This window comes from Giraffa tippelskirchi, chromosome 9 (assembly GCF_054371585.1).
Source record: "Giraffa tippelskirchi isolate mGirTip1 chromosome 9, T2T-mGirTip1v1.2.pri, whole genome shotgun sequence".
NCBI classification, from domain to species: domain Eukaryota; kingdom Metazoa; phylum Chordata; class Mammalia; order Artiodactyla; family Giraffidae; genus Giraffa; species Giraffa tippelskirchi.
This window is the reverse complement of record NC_137283.1, coordinates 147,207,141-147,223,826: the sequence shown is the minus strand read 5'-3', so window position 1 is coordinate 147,223,826 and position 16,686 is coordinate 147,207,141. Positions and strand designations below refer to the sequence as shown.

The 16,686-nt window shown below is 36.9% G+C and overlaps 1 protein-coding gene across 7 annotated transcripts in view; it reads right to left on the bottom strand.

Annotated features, from left to right (window-relative positions):
• The window catches only part of ADGB (androglobin), a 176,823-nt gene extending 160,543 nt beyond the window's left edge, over positions 1–16,280 (bottom strand). For all 7 annotated transcript variants that reach the window (XM_081529900.1, XM_081529904.1, XM_081529898.1 and 4 more), the window contains exon 1: positions 16,140–16,280. In XM_081529900.1, the coding sequence (XP_081386026.1) occupies positions 16,140–16,213 (74 nt within the window). In that variant the 5' untranslated portion in view covers positions 16,214–16,280. The remainder of the gene's footprint in view (positions 1–16,139) is intronic.
• Positions 16,281–16,686: the final 406 nt, after the last annotated feature.

The window sequence follows — 16,686 nt, the reverse complement described above, 5'->3', positions numbered from 1 at the left end:
GAGGCAATACATCAATTTCTTGTGATTCCACAAGGAAATAGCCTGGCCAAAAGGGAAAAAATGGGGACGGAGTGGCTCTCTACCTCTATGGATGGGGTACTAGGAATAGCACTTCATGCATGGGAAAAAAGTCTCCCCATGATAAGACTTGACTGGAAGCAAGGGTGTTGTAAAAATGCTCCCACTGATCAGAAAAGAAAAATATTCTTCAGGGGGTTCAGAAAAGCAGCTACTTGCCAACTGATGGAAAGCAGTTTAATAATGTAGCAACTATCCTGTCCTTTTCACTAGAGCATCCCTGCAGAATGTCAGAATGGGTAGGAAGAGACTCATCCTAAAAACCATCCAAACCTAATGGCAGAAAATAGCATGCATGAGCTTAAAATATCTACAAAATATGAACATTACAAAGCAAAAAAAAAAAAAGAAGGAAGGAAACTTTAAACTCAAAGGACAGTCAGGAAATCACACTCCAGGAAAGATAAATACGGTAGCAGATTTAAAAGATATTTAAAATGAATATATTTAGAATTACCAAAGAGATAAAGGAAGAAACGTTTCTGCTTTACAATGAGAACAAGAAGATACTAAACAAGCAAACAAAAAATAAGACCAGTATAAAAAATAGACATTGGAAAATTTTAGCAATGAAAACTTCAGATATTGAAAGAGTAGACTAAATAAAGCTGAAGAGGACTAATGATTTAGAAGGTAAAATTTAAAAAAAATCAAGTTCTTGCATAGATAAAGAGAAAATGTGAAATGACAAATAGATAGATCATTCTCAGAAGGATGAAATGGTTAAAATGGTGGTGGGGGTGGGAGGGGGTTTAGGAGAAATATTTTATGATATTACTGCTGAAAAATGCTCAGAATTGAGAAAGACATGTCTTCAGATTGGAAAAAGCACATCAACCAATAATAAAGCACAAGTGGGAGGTCAGGAGATGGAATTCTGAATCCAGGTTTATCAGCTGGAAATTATAGGCCAATGCTGAAAATGAAAATCTGAAGAATTGAGCAGTTACCTAAAAATAAAGTACAATCAAATTGACAGCAAATAGTAGACAATATAAAGCAGTGAAGTGATGTCTTCTAAGCTGAGGTGAAATAACTGTTAACCTTGGAATTAAGACTCAATTAAGCTCTTAGTCAAAAGTGAGATAGAAACATTTATTTTAAATTAGATAAAAAAACATTTTTAAAATGTGAATTTACCATAACAGATTCTTGCCCCCTCCCCGCCAAAAAAATAATGAAGGATTTATCTTCAGGAAAATAGACATGAACCTAGAATTAAAGTGCGGAATACAAGTTTGCAATGGTAAATAAATGAATCACTGTAACATTTTGGTAAAATCCTAAAAATTTATTTCATGTAAACAAATAATGATAATAATGACTTCATGCTTTTGAAAGTATCCAAAATAAAAGAGATGAGAAAGGGAGGGAATTCTGACAGACACCAGTGTGCCTAAATTTTCTTTAGGAATAATACTAACTGTGGACTTTGTAGGAAAATACTTAAAAATGAGTGTATTTTAAAAGATCAAGGATTGCCGGGATTTCCCCAGAGGTCCAGTGGTTAGGACTCTGCCTTCCCCTGGTAGGGGAATTAAGATCCTACATGGCATGCAGTGTGGGAAAAAAAAAAAAAAAACAAATTGAGGAATGTCTTGGTCAATTTGGGATGCTATAGCATCATACCATAGAATCAGGGGTTTATAAACAATAGAAATATGTTTTTCACAGTTCTGGAGTCTAGAAGTCTGACATCACGGTGTCAGCATGGTCAGGTTTTGATGAGAGCCTTCTTGTGTTTTACAGATGACTGATTTTCTCTGTGTCCTCATGTGGAGCAAAGAGGTAGATAACTCTCTGGCCCCTTCTTCTAAGGGCACTAATCCCAAGCATGAGGGCTTCACACTTATGACCGTATTACTTCCCAAAGCCTCACCTCCAAATACCATCAAATGGGATAAGGGTTTCAACAAATGAATTTTGGGGTATACAGACATTCAGCCTATTGCAAGGGGTATTTCAAGAAATAAAATATAAAACTTCCAAACTAAGAAGAGAACAGAAGGAGAGGATCTGACATTAGGGAACAGCTCACTATGCTTTGGGCAGAAGGGAAATAGGAAATACAGAATTTTAAAAACTAAGGTCAAATGAACAAATATGACTGGAGACTAAAACATTTTAGGAAAAAACACTATTTCAGAATGAAAAAGGAATCTCGACCAACAGCTCGCTTATTTTTAACTCACATTTATTGAACACCTGCTGTATGACAAGCATTAGATGATGGGATTACAGACATGTAAATATATATCTATGTTCTTGAGTTTATTTTGTAAGGCAAGCAGGTAAACAGAAAATTTCAGAATAATGTGGTATGTGCAGATATGGAAGTATTCACAGGTGGTAAAGAAGGGCTATTGTGCCCAATATGCGGCAATTAGGAGAAACTTCCTGCAATAAATAGCATCTAAACTGTCTCGAAAGAGAACTACAAATTTTCCATATTGAAAAAAGAGAAAGGACATCACTGTGAAAGGAAAACAGCATACAAGACAGTGGCAAGAAATAGCAGTGTGGGTTTAGAGAATTACGGATTCTTGAGTATCTGCGTGAGCATGTAGCACAAGGTGAGGGGAAATCAGGTGGGAGAGAAACACAGGTAGGCAGGCTGCCTCCATTAAGGATTTTGCCGAGGCACTTGAACCTTATTTTCTAGTTATTGGTGACTTGGCCCACTATACCAAGAACATGCTTTATTTTTAGAGACATATTATTTAGCATTTACTCATAACAGACCACTGTTTAAGACAGGAAGTTTAAGGAAGACTGAAGCTGCAATACAACTCAAAAGTGAGCACAATATAATAATTATGAACATCTTTTTTTGAGATAATCTTCGTAAGATCTGGAAGTTGCATTCTTTTAATTAAAACTTCTGTATCATGATGTCTCCATTACATCAAAAACCAATGTTAAAAAATATAACATCTTTGTGACACAATGGACTGTAGTGCACCAGGCTCTTCTGTCCACAGAATTTTCCAAGCAAGAATACTGGAGTAGGTTGCCATTTCCTCCTCCAGGGATCTTCCTGACCCAGGGATCGAACTTGCGTCTCTTGCGTCTACTGCATTTGCAGGCAGATTCTTTACCAGTGTGCCCCTAGGAAGCAATATACACTGGCAATTATAGTAAATTTAGAATTTTATTTTAAAGTAAAGAATCCTATTCACATTTACAATATATTATTTGTGGATACATCTCAATCAGTTCAGTTCAGTCGTTCAGTCATGTCTGACTCTTTGCAACCCCATGAACCGCAGCATGCCAGGCCTCCCTGTCCATCACCAACTCCTGGAGTCTACCCAAACTCATGTCCATTGAGTCAGTGATGCCATCCAACCATCTCATCCTCTGTCATCCCCTTCTCCTCCTGCCCTCAATCTTTCCCAGCATCAGGGTCTTTTCAAATGAGTCAGCTCTTTGCATCAGGTGGCCAAAGGATTGGAGTTTCAGCGTCAACATCAGTCCTTCCAATGAACACCCAGGGCTTTAGGATGGACTGGTTGGATCTCCTTGCAGTCCAAGGGACTTTCAAGAGTCTTCTCCAACACCACAGTTCAAAAGCATCAATTCTTCGGCGCTCAGCTTTCTTTATAGTCCAACTCTCACATCCATACGTGACCACTGGAAAAACCATAGCCTTGACTAGACGGACCTTTGTTCACAAAGTGATGTCTCTGCTTTTTAATATGCTGTCTAGGTTGGTCATAACTTTCCTTCCAAGGAGTAAGTGGCTTTTAATTTCATGGCTGAAATCACAATCAGCAGTGATTTTGGAGCCCCACAAAATAAAGTCAGCCATTGTTTCCACTGTTTCCCCATCTATTTTCCATGAAGTGGTGGGACCAGATGCCATGATCTTAGTTTTCTGAATGTTGAGCTTTAAGCCAACTTTTTCACTCTCCTCTTTCACCTTCATCAAGAGACTCTTTAGTTCTTCTTCACTTTCTGCCATAAGAGTGTGTCATCTGCATATCTGAGGTTATTGATATTTCTCCTGGAAATCTTGATCTCAGCTTGTGCTTCCTCCAACCCAGCATTGCTCATGATGAACTCTGCATATAACTTAAATAAACAGGGTGACAATATACAGCCTTGATGTACTCCTTTTCTTATTTGGAACCAGTCTGTTGTTCCATGTCTAGTTCTAGCTGTTGCTTCCTGATCTGCATACAGGTTTCTCAAGAGGCAGGTCAGGTGGTCTGGTATTCCCATCTCTTTCAGAATTTTCCACAGTTTATTGTGATCCATGCAGTCAAAGGCTTTGGCATAGTCAATAAAGCAGAAATAGATGTTTTTCTGGAATTCTCTTGCTTTTTCTATGATACAACGGATATTGGCAATTTGATCTCTGGTTCCTCTACCTTTTCGAAATCCAGCTTGAACATCTGGAATTTCTCAGTGCACATACCATTGAAGCATACTTTGGGGAATTTTGTACATTACTTTCCTAGCGTGTGAGATGAGTGCAATTGTGCGGTAGTTTGGGCATTCTTTGGCATAGCCTTTCTTTGGGATTGGTATGAAAACTGACCTTTTCCAATCCTGTGGCCACTGCTGAGTTTTCCAAATTTGCTGGCATATTGAGTGTGGCACTTTCACAGCATCATCTTTTAGGATTTGAAATAGCTCAACTGGAATTCCATCACCTCCACTAGCTTTGTTCGTAGTGATGCTTCCTAAGGCCCACTTGACTTCACATTCCAGGATGTCTGGCTCTAGGTGAGTGATCACACTATCATGGTTATCTGGGTCATGAAGATCTTTTTTGTACAGTTCTTCTGTGTATTCTTGCCACCTCTTCTTCATATCTTCTGCTTCATATTTTCTGCTTCTTAGGTCCGTACCATTTTTGTCCTTTATTGAGCCCATCTTTGCATGAAATGTTCCCTTGTTATCTCTAATTTTCTTGAAGAGATGTCGTCTTTCCCATTCTATTGTTTTCCTCTAATTCTTTGCATCTCTATAAATATTGCTTTAAAACTTCTCATCTTAATAGTCAAAAATAAAATGCAGAATTTAAGTAATAAACCTGAGACATATGTCCACTTCAGTTGGAGTAACAGATTTCAACTTAGCAATATTAGTAATTGCATTAAATGTAAGTAGTCTAGATACCAAAATTAAAAGGGATAGATTATAAGATTAGATAAAAATCAAGATCCAACTATATCTATAAGAAACACTTTGTATATATATAAACAAATAATAAAGGGATGGAAGAACATATATCATGTTCACATTAATAAAAACAAATGCTTGAAAAAGATTTCAGAACAGAGAATATTGTCAGGGATTGAAAAATTTAATTTCATAATGATAGAAAAAGAAAATTCATTGACATGATGTAATAAATCTAAACTTTTGTTAATACATGAATCAAAATCAGATAGATCTATAAGAATCAAAAGGTAAATTCATAAATATAGTGGAAATTAGAACTATCATTCATAATATCTGATAGAACAAGCTGATCAAAAGTCAGTAGGGCTGTAGAAGATATAGAATATAGAATACTATCCATCAAAATTGGCTTAATTGACATTTATAGAATATTTCATCCCAATAGACACATATTCTTTTCAAGAAAATATCATTTGTCAAATCAGACCATAATCTGAGACATCAAACAAGTCTCAATAAATTTAAAAGAATTCAAGTCATACAAAGTATGTTCTCTGGCCAATGGAAATTACATTAGAAATCTCTAACCAAAAAACCTGAAAATTTTGAAGATATTTGGAATGTAGATAAAATGTTTGTGATTAAACAATGTGTTAGAGAAGAAATCAAAAAGGTAGTTATGAAATATCTGGATTGAATAAAAATGAAAATATAACATATTAAAATGTACAGGATGCCACTGAAGCAATAGGGGAAATTTATAATACAAAATATCTACGTTAGAGAAGAGTCAGATTTTGGAACAATGTACTGTTTCCACCTTAAGAAATGGGGAATAAGTAGGCAAGTTAAATCTAAAATAAATTAACAAAAAAACATGAGAACAGGTTAATAGAATTAGAAAACAACAAAATGATCAAGAAAAATCAGCAAATCAAAAAGCTAGTTCTTTTATTGATTAAACTCTAGTCACATTGATCAGGAATATAAGAGAGAAGATACAAACTACCAATCAGAAATGGAAAAAGGGACATTACTACCAACCCCACAGACATTTAAAAGATAATAAGGAAATATTACAATGTTATGTCCATATACTTGATAACTTAGATGAAATGGATCAGTTTCCTGAAGAATACAAACTAAGAATACTCTGTAAAAAGAGATAGATTGGATTGGAGATGTTGAATATCCCTGTATATATGTATTAACAAAGTGAATTTAGCATTAAACATATGCCCACAAAGAAAACTCCAAACCCAAATGTCTTCACTGATGAAGTCTATGAAATATTTAAGAAAGAAATAATATTAATTCTGTACTAATTGTTGGCAATAACATGAATGAATATCAGAATAATTATGATGACTGAAAGAAGCCATTACAAAAGCCACACAAAAGGAGCTTTATAATTCCATTTATATAAAACTCCAGAAAATGCAAACTAATTGACACTGACAGAAAATAGGACAGTGATTGCCTGGGGACTGAGGACAGGGAAGGACAGAAGGAAGGAATCACCAAGAGATCAAGGAAAGCTTTTCAAATCATAGATCTGTTCATTATCTTGATTGTGTTGATGCTTTCATATGTGTGGATGCATGTCCACGTTTAGCAGAATGCATTCTTTAAATATGTATGTCAAATACAATGCAATTTATTGTATGTCAAATTTATATCAATAAACCTACTTTTTAAACAGAAATGAAAAGCCTGGGGATTTTAAAAGGCAAATTTAGGAAAATCCAAAATCACTTTGTGATAGCAATATTATCTGTTATTAGAGTCATAATACATAGTTAAATTAAATCTTGATTCTGGGATATATTTGACTGCCAAGTCATATGCAACAAAATGTATTTTGTCTACATATTCTGTCTTTCATGTATACTGTTCCTGGCAAATTAAACCTTGTATAATTTAGAGTTGGGGGAAAAGTCAAAACTGTTCTTATAGGTAATAGAAATAGTTCATACTTGCATTAATATATATTTGATAAGCTGGTTATTAATAAAATACCAATAAAACAACTTTTTAAAACTTAGAAGCACTTGTTAATCACCTACCTAGCAAAGATGACAAAATGATTAAAAATTCTTAGGTTGCTTACACACATTATTCATTATTTAATACAATGAAACATATATTAATACATGAGTTGAAAACCAAAGAAAACTTTAGCTGACACAAAATCATTAGAGACTTCTAAGACAAAAAGTTTGAAAAGAAGCAGTATATTATTTACACACAAGCACATATATACTCCTATATATGTTTTAATTAGATTACTTCCACTGTAAGGATGTTAAAAGTTCAATAACGTGTGGGTCTGGAGTTTTGCTATTTTCTTTGAGCATGCTGTTCAAGGTAAAGACATGATTTGATTCATAGTGGGAGGTAGTTTATTTATGCAATGTGCAATCAGCATGCCTTATTAAGTAGGATCAGGTAATACCCTGAAGAAATCAATATGAATAGAATACACAATTGACTTAATTTGCATCAGGGGCATTCTGAGCCATATTCTTCAGAAACATTAAATATGTGAAGAAATAAATTGCAACCTCTAAAAAATTTTTAAATTAATAATAGTAAAAGCCAGATTGTTATGTCAACTTTTACTCACTTGGTTTGATGAAAATTATTAAATTGGGCATTTAGCTTTAAAAGTTCAACATTTATCTATTTTTTAATACACTGTACTTGTGTGTATATGAAAATAAATAGGTGAGGGATATTGAGGTACAAACTTTCAATTACAAAATAAATGAGTCAAAGGTAAGAAATGTACAGTGTAAGGAATATAGTCAATAATTATGTAACAATAATATCTTTGTATGGTGACAGACAGCAACTAGATTTATCATGGTGATCATTTTGAAATATATAAAAATAGCAAATCACTACTTTGTACACGAGGACCTAACAGGGTATTGCAGGTCAATTATACTTTAAAATCAAAGAAATAAAAAAAACTCATAGAAAAAGAGGTTGGATTTGTAGCGACCATAAATGGGAGTGGAGAGGTAGAATTGGATGAAGGTAGCCAAAAGTTATAAACTTCTAGTCATAAATGAGTACTAAGGATATAAAGTACAACATGATAAATATGCTTAATGCTGCTGTACATCATATAAATGAAAGTTGTTAAAAGAATAAATCCTAAGAGTTCTTATCACAAGAAAAATTTTTTTTCTAATTCTTTAATGTATCTACATGAGATGAGAGATGTTCACTAAACTTATTGTGGTAATTATTTCATGATGTATGTAAGTAAAATTGTCAAATGAATGCTGAGCCAAGGTAGAGAAGCAATTTGAAGGGAAAATCAAAATAATATGGAAACCAGCTGGACATGATGGGCAAAGGAGGGTGAAAGTCAAAGATGACTGCTCTTGAAACTCAAGGTCACACAGAGGATGGTAGTAAGATTCTCTAAAATGAACAGGGGAAATCTACACATTTGGGAGAGATAAAGATGACCTCCATCTTGGACATGTTTAACATGGAGTAAGAGAGTACATCCAAGCGGATTTGTCCCCTTGAACTTGAGCTCAATTACATGATAAGAACCATAGGTGTTACTTCAGTCATCTTTAGATGATCAAAAGGGATAAAGGAGAAGACAGTGAAATAAGACCATAGGAGAATGACTTAATTTGGGGAGGGGTGGGTGGAAGAAAGAAAACAGCAGGTCAGAGAGAAAGGAGAACTCTGGGAAGGGCTAAGAGAGGGTAGATTTAGTTGGAGGGACACATGTTCCTGTGAGCCCTCTTGAGAGATGGGGAGAAACAAAGGGAGAGAGAGAATCGGAGGGGCTGCTTCTGCTGTTCTGATCCCAGTGTACACAGGCCCCCAGGATCCCGAGCTTCTGCCACTTTCCAGGATCTAACACGGTTGAGCAGCAAAGCTGATATTTTAACGAGAAAAGACAAAACACGGTATGAAAATACATGAAATAATGCCCTTAATGACTTTAGCCAAAATCCATGAGAGAAAAGACAGGTCCATAGTACCCGTGGCCTAGTACACGCACAGGCTCCAATCAGCCTTATTTTTTTTCCTTCCCTTTTAAACAACTCCAACTATTTTCTTCCTGAACTCATTCTTTGTCTGTGGTGCAAAGCAATCCCAAATCCCTCCTAGACTTTGACCCAGGGTGGAGCGAACATGTGCCGTGTCCCAAATTTATAGTTAATTCATTACAACTGTGAGCAGTTTGTACAGTACAGCCTTCACCTTCAACTGTGACCTCACCTGGTTAAACTCTCACTGTGTTTCTGGCTCAGACCTGGGGCAAAAGCAGGCAAAACAGAACATAGTCCTTCCTGCTTCCTCTCCTTCTGCCTGTGTATCCACAAGGTTTGGTGAACTGTAGTAACCTTTTACATTAATTTATAACTAAACTGGACACAGGTTCCTCCTGAACTCAAGATTGAGTGGTAAAGAAATGGGAACAGAAAGGACACATTAACTGAAGCAAAATATGTAATTTTGGTACTTATCAGGTCAGAAGGATGAAATAAAAACAATCACAAAATATTTGGACTATGGTATTCATTTGGCACCAGAAAAAACGTATGATTATATTCACGTCCTATATAAAGTTTACTTTTGATATGTACCATATGTTAATTAAGCCATACAAATCAGCGTGGCTATAGCCCTAGACCCTGGAATTAACTAGCCTGAACCCACCTTAGGAAAGAATATAACAAAATTTCAAAGCACCTAGTTGAATACTTCTGATAACATATACATGTCTTATTTGTGAAGGGTCAAAGAGAGAAAGATTAGTAATATTTCTATCCAATATTTCATATTATATACATTATATGAAATTACACAAATTATACCAAAGGTATATTTATGATGTCTTGGATACAGATTTTAGTCATTTTTGTCTCACATTAATAGTTTATAGATTATTTAATTCCTTAATTTCAATAATCTTTTACCTGTAAATGTCAAAATAATAGTAAAGCCAACTAAAATATTTTTCAATAACCATTTTTGATTGAGGTAATATTACTTTGTTCATTTAGAAGCACTAGCAACAGTGTTTTCTTTTTTTTATGTTTTATTTCTTTTATTTTAAAATTATTTATTTATCTATTTTTTTGCTTTACAATATTGTATTGGTTTTGCCATACATTGACATGAATCTCAAAGTACAAATTTGATTTTGTTTTTAGGTAACCCTAAGGTACAAATTCCATGAGTTTGTACATTTAAATCTTTTTAATCTAACGTCTTCTACTCCTCTAATAATGGAGTAAACTGAGAAGGAACCATTTCTCCTTCAAAACTAAGGAAAATAAAAACTGGTTGATCAAAAAAAAGTTTCATTGCTAACCCATGTCAAGTTTCAACAAATTATTAAACAAATGCTCAGATTAATATTATTTCAAAGGGAGAACTAGTGGCAGACACCACTAAAACTAACAGGGTATTCCTATCCTCAGTGAGCAGGGCTTTTTAGCTGAGATATTTATATTTTAAAAATATACAACAGACATGTATATAGTGCCTTAATCTGTGCCAAGTGAGTGTTGCCCTGTGTCCCTGGGATAATTGACAGGGCCTCTTCCCTCTGGGTCTCAGAGTCTCTCTCTGATTCTGAGTCAGAGGGTTTCACGGCCAAGCTGCCACAGCAGGTTTCTATTTTAACTAAAAGTTCACTCACCAGTGCTGTGCTGTGCTGTCACTCAGTCATGTCCTACTCTTTGCAACCACATGGACTGCAGCCCGCCAGGCTCCTCTGTCCATAGGAATTCTCCAGGCAAAAATACTGAAGTAGGTTGCCATGCCCTCCTCCAGGGGATCTTCCCAAACCAGGAATCAAACCCAGTTCTCCCACAGTGCAGGCAGATTTTTTACCATCTGAGCCACCAGGGAAGCCCCCTGTCCCCAGAGGTCACCTTTTAAATTGAGAGTCCTTAAGACATTAGCTGGTGAGATCCTCAGAGGTGACCTGGGAACCATAAAACTCACTGTGAATCTTGAGCTGTTTTCTGCTCTGCTTCTCTTCCTTCTCTGCCTTTTTCTGTGGAGCTATAAGGACTAGACCTAGAGCTATACAAGCCATCTCTCTCTCTCTCTAGTTCTCACACACATTTTTTTTTTTTCATTTTGACTTCTGGTGGTAGAGGAATAGGTTATTTATTATCTATCAACCACTATTGCATGGTTTCATTGAAACAGCTCTTAGACCTGGTATAATCAATAATTCACTTAATTTAATCCTCAGTAAGATATGTATTCCTCTATTTTATATTACTCTCACAGTATTAATCATAATTCCACTCTTGGAATTATGTAATAGTCTTGTTTTCAATGTTTTATATAAATAAATATGTTGAACTTTTTTTGAGAATTCTATGAAATTTAAATGCACACTTCTGTAAGTATAGAAAAACTTGAGCTTTTGAAACATATTTCACCCTGTTTTGAAAAGAGGTCTAACTATATTCAATACCCCATGATAAACCATAATGAAAAAGAATCTGAAAAAGACTGTATATATGTGTATAACTGAATCATTTTGCTGTACAGCAAAAATTAATGCAACGTTGTAAATCAACTATGCTACAATAAAATACATTTTTTAAAAAGGGGTCTAATGATATTTCATCATCTGTAAGAATCTGGAAGGTTGCATAATCCTTGTTAGTTCAACAAATTATGTTTGTTTGATCTTGGTTTTAATGTCCTATTGGAAGTGGAACAAAATTTTGGAAGTATAGGTACCAAATTGTATCCCTATCTCAAATTTCTCGTTAAAGTTCTAAATATGTTAGCATTTCAAGTGTAAGCATTAACACTCCTAATAACTTTTAATACTTGAATTGCATGGCTTCTTTTCCTCCTTTTCAGTTGTCTGTCATCTATACCCAGACTTATATTCAGTACCTCTAAGAAGACCAAATGTTGGGCTTCTGTCACTACAAATCCTTCCAGTGGCATCTAAGCAGTGAAAGTAACTTTGCAGTGCATACCAGTTTTCATACTAAGCTTCCCAGGTGGTTCTATTAGTAAAGAACCTCCCTGCCAATGCAGGATACATAAAAAATGCTGATTTGATCCCTGGGTCAAGAAGATACCCTGGAGGTGGAAATGGCAACCCACTCTAATATTCTTGCTGTAAAATCCCATGGACAGAGGAGCCTGGCGGGCTACTGTCCATTGGGTCCCAAAGAGTCGGACACAACTGTAGTGACTTAGCACATCACTAGTTTTCAAATTGATTAATTTAAGTTGATTTGTAATTTCAAATTGTTATTAGCTACTAATAATGAAAGACATGGCAAACCACTCCAGTATTCTTGTCTGGGAAATCCCATGGATAGAGGAGCCTGGTGGGCTACAGTCCATGCAACTGCAAACAGCTGGATATGACTGAAGTAACTTATCACGCAAGCACACAGAGTTTTAAAAAATCTGAAAGAATCATGGAAGTTTGGAGTTAGAGAAGAAAAAAAGAGTAGGGAGGACAGGGAATGTTGAAACGGGAGCAATTTCAAGTAGATGGCCCTTCATATAAAGGAGAAAAGCTTGAATAGTGAAAGAGAAAAATGACATATCCAATGTCAGAAAAAATGGTCCAAAGGTGAGCCCTATATCAGAGATGTTATTCTTGCTGATACAAAGAAATGGGAAATATATGAAATAGAAATAAATCAATCTAATGTAAAAACTGACAGCTTAGTTACCTGGCATACTTATTCTTGGTGATTCAAAATAATATTTATTTATGCATTTGGTGACAACTGGACATACAGTGTTCTGCTTTTTCAGTTGAAACATTAAAGTTTTTGAATTTTGCCAATAGTAGACCAGATCAGAAAGGGAGGGAGAATTGGGGTTCAATCAAATTTAGAAGGAATGAAACCAAGCTAGGTAACTAAACTATGAACTCATTTAATAAACAAATGGCAAATGGTCATTATGTGCTAGCCACTCAGCTAGGCAAAAGCCAGACATGGTCCTGCCCCCAGTTTGACACATAAGTTTAGAGAATACAAGAAATTTGTTACAGATGGCAGCTATAGGACAATAAGGTTTAATGGGACAGTCATTTTCAAAGCTCTGAATACATCTTTCACTTCTGTACTCGGGACAATGTCAGAGTTAGTTGCATTTATTGGATGTGTAATCATAAGGTGTGGTGAAACAATAGCATATAAAAACTTACACTGTCACCAGTATATTTCGAATGACAGTTACCTAGGAGCCTTGCTAGACTTTGATCCCTGGGCTCCATACTACTGTGTGCTTAGTCGTTCCGTCTTGTCTGACTCTTTGTGACCCCATGGACTACAGCCCGCCAGGGTCCTCTGTCCATGGGGATTCTCCAAGCAAGAATACTGGAGTGTGTTGCCTCTTCCAGGGGATCTTCCCAACCCAGGTATCAAACCCAGGTCTTTAGCATTGCAGGCAGATTCTTTACAAACGGAGCCACCAGGAAAGCCCATGCTAGGTGACTCCTAAATCTATGACTTGTCCTGATGCCTATCATTAGTTCTTCAGTAAAACTTAGAGGATAAACATGATTTACAATGGACTTCACATCCTATTATATAATGTAGCAGCAAAATCTAATGATTTAATGTTTAATACACAATAGCTAGTTTCTAGCAAAGCCTAGATATTGTATAACTATTTGTCCTTACCTTTATTTTCATAAATATATATATATATACTTATGTACTTTTATTGCTATAATTCAATTCAGATATTTTCAGGAAAAAATAAGCATCATCTCAGAAAGAAATGGAATGCCCCAGTAAGGAAAGAGTTAACAGCTTATCTGCAGGGATCTTATCTCTATCATGTGATAGAATCACCACAAAACTAGGCCAGGTACTGTGTTTTATGGTATCTGGTTTGATCAGTTTTTTTTTTTTTATTGTGAGTTAACAATCTTATCTCTTTCAGCATATAAACTGTCTAAAATCAAAGCTCCTTAAGAGCTATGAGCCTTTAGTGTGCATTAATTATAATCATCACTAAGTTTGCTCTCTTTTTTTGGTGTATTCAAAAACTCTTTAGCAATCCTGTTATTGTTTCTTATTTAATCACTGCCATTCACTCACTCTTTAAATAAATATTTTGAGTGCCTACTATATATGACCCAAACATCACTCTAGGTACTTAGGATTCAGTAGTGTATAAAACAGAAGAAAAATTATTGCCTTCAGGGAACTTCTATTTTTATTAGGATGACGTATGAATAACCATTTTTAAATAACCAATTTTAAAGCAAAATATATAGCATGCTAATGAGAAAAACAATTAATGACCAAGTAAAATATATAGTAAATTAATGAGAAAAACAATTAATGACAAAATAAAGTGCAAAGGAAAAACAGGAAGTTCTTGGTTTTGTCAGGAAAGTGGGGATTGCAACTTTAAACCAGCTGGCCAAAGGAGCTAACATAAACAAACGTCATTGAGCTAAATATCTAAAAGATGTGAGGGAGAAAGCCATATGGAAATGGCTTTCTCGCAGAGGAAACAGCCAGAGCAAAGGCCCTGGGGTAGGTATTCCAGATGTGAAAAGGACAGTATGTGAACAAGGGGGAAGTAAAGTCAGAAATGAACAGGGGAAAAGGGAAAAGACCCTGATTCTATATATGACACTGTAGGACTGTCCTACACTGGTATGTATCAGGAGAGCAATTCTGTTAAAAATGACTTATGTATATAAAATAATAACTGAAATTTAAGTTACTAATAAAATGAATGGATTATCTGCCAGGAAGCTAGAAGCCTGCTTATGAGAGAGAACCGAACTAGGAACTAGAGAATCTCAGACACGGGAATGAATGTGGGAGAGGAGTTCAGGGAGTGAAAAAGTTTAAAGTTAGAAGGCATCAGTGAACAGAAGTTCAACATGGGATTCATCAGGTGAAGACAGAGATGAAGAACTGCTGCTGCATGCTAAGTCGCTTCAGTCGTGCCCAACTCTGTGCGACCCCATAGACGGCAGCTCACCAGGCTCCTCTGTCCATGGGATTCTCCAGGCAAGAATATTGGAGTGGATTGCCATTTCCTTCTCCGAGATGAAGAACTAGGCATCCAAAATCTAAGAGTCCAAGTAAAAATAATCTACAGTCCACCCCTCAAAGGCACAATGGGAAAAAAATGAATGATCCCCTTGAAGTAGGTTTAGCAGCTGGTGCTCTCTTATAAATTTTGTAAGTCCAAATAATAGCCCCAAATCTGTGCTGTTAATAACTAGGTATTTTGGGGGGGGGGAGACCAAAGCGGGGGTGGGGGTGGGGGACATAATAAGGAGGTACATACACAGCAAAAACCACCCCAGATCAGAGAAGCATCATTTAGATTCCATGAACTAGAGTCTGTATACTTTCTTGGAGTAAACATTAGTAACATGAATTATATATCTATATAGTTTTAACTTGTAAAAACCATTTCATGTCTGATAGAATCTGACTAAAGCTCTTCAGTTGTTGGATGGGGCAAATACAAACTAAGGAATCATCAGCAAGGTGAAAGGCCTCTCTGCTGAGACTGGGCCCATGCAGATGTGGTCCTAACCTTGAGCCTCGCCTCTCTGGTAAGGAAGCCGCAGCCCTTCCAAGTCCCTGGGTGGACCCTGAAGGAGAGGAGTGGCAGGAAAGGGTGGGAGGTTCCTGGACTGGAGCCAGAAGTGCAGCCACCCCGCCAAGCAGCTGAAACAGGGAAACCAGGGGCTCTGGGAGGAAGTGGATCCAGGCAGGCATGGACGAAGAATGACGGAAAGAGTCACCCAGGTCCGGGTTCTTACATTTACAGATGGTAAAGAAGCTGGAGGAGGCCGTCTAAACTCCTGCTTTGGCGTAGTTTGCTCCAGGGAAGCAGAGTGGGACAAGGGGAAAGGACAAAGGATCAGGCCCGCGGTGGGATGGGCAGAGGTCCCTTACTCTTTAGATTTATCTGATCCGTGCGCCGAGTTGATACGATGCACCTCTCTCTTCCTGGCTTGTTTTGTGGTCATGGCAGAGGTAGCCACAGGCAGGAGCTGAGCTCTGAGCTCTGAGCCGCCTCTGCCGCCCTGGCTACGCGTCTGCCGTTGCTAGGAGACGGCCAGTGCGCGTCCTGCAGCCGCGGTGCCGGTGCTGGTCAGGTTTTAGCTGGGGCGGCCCTAGCGAAGGCAGCTCTGAGGTTGCAAAGGGACTGCGAGCGCCTAAGAGCTCAGGTCTCCCCAGCGGGGTGGAAAGCTAGGGGTTGGGTGTCCGGCGGAAGCCGGCCCGGGCGTGGATTTGACCATAGGATTGATAGGTTCTGATAAACTGGAGTTTTTCTACCAGGTTGACTCTGCCAGGCTTTGCTTTTCGGAAGCATATACCTAGATTAACTCTTTTGGATTTGAAGACATATACTATAAAAGTCTTCCAGTGGCGCTAGTGATAAAGAACCGGTCTGCCAATGCAGGGACTTAAGAGACCAGGGTTCCATCCCTGGGTGGAG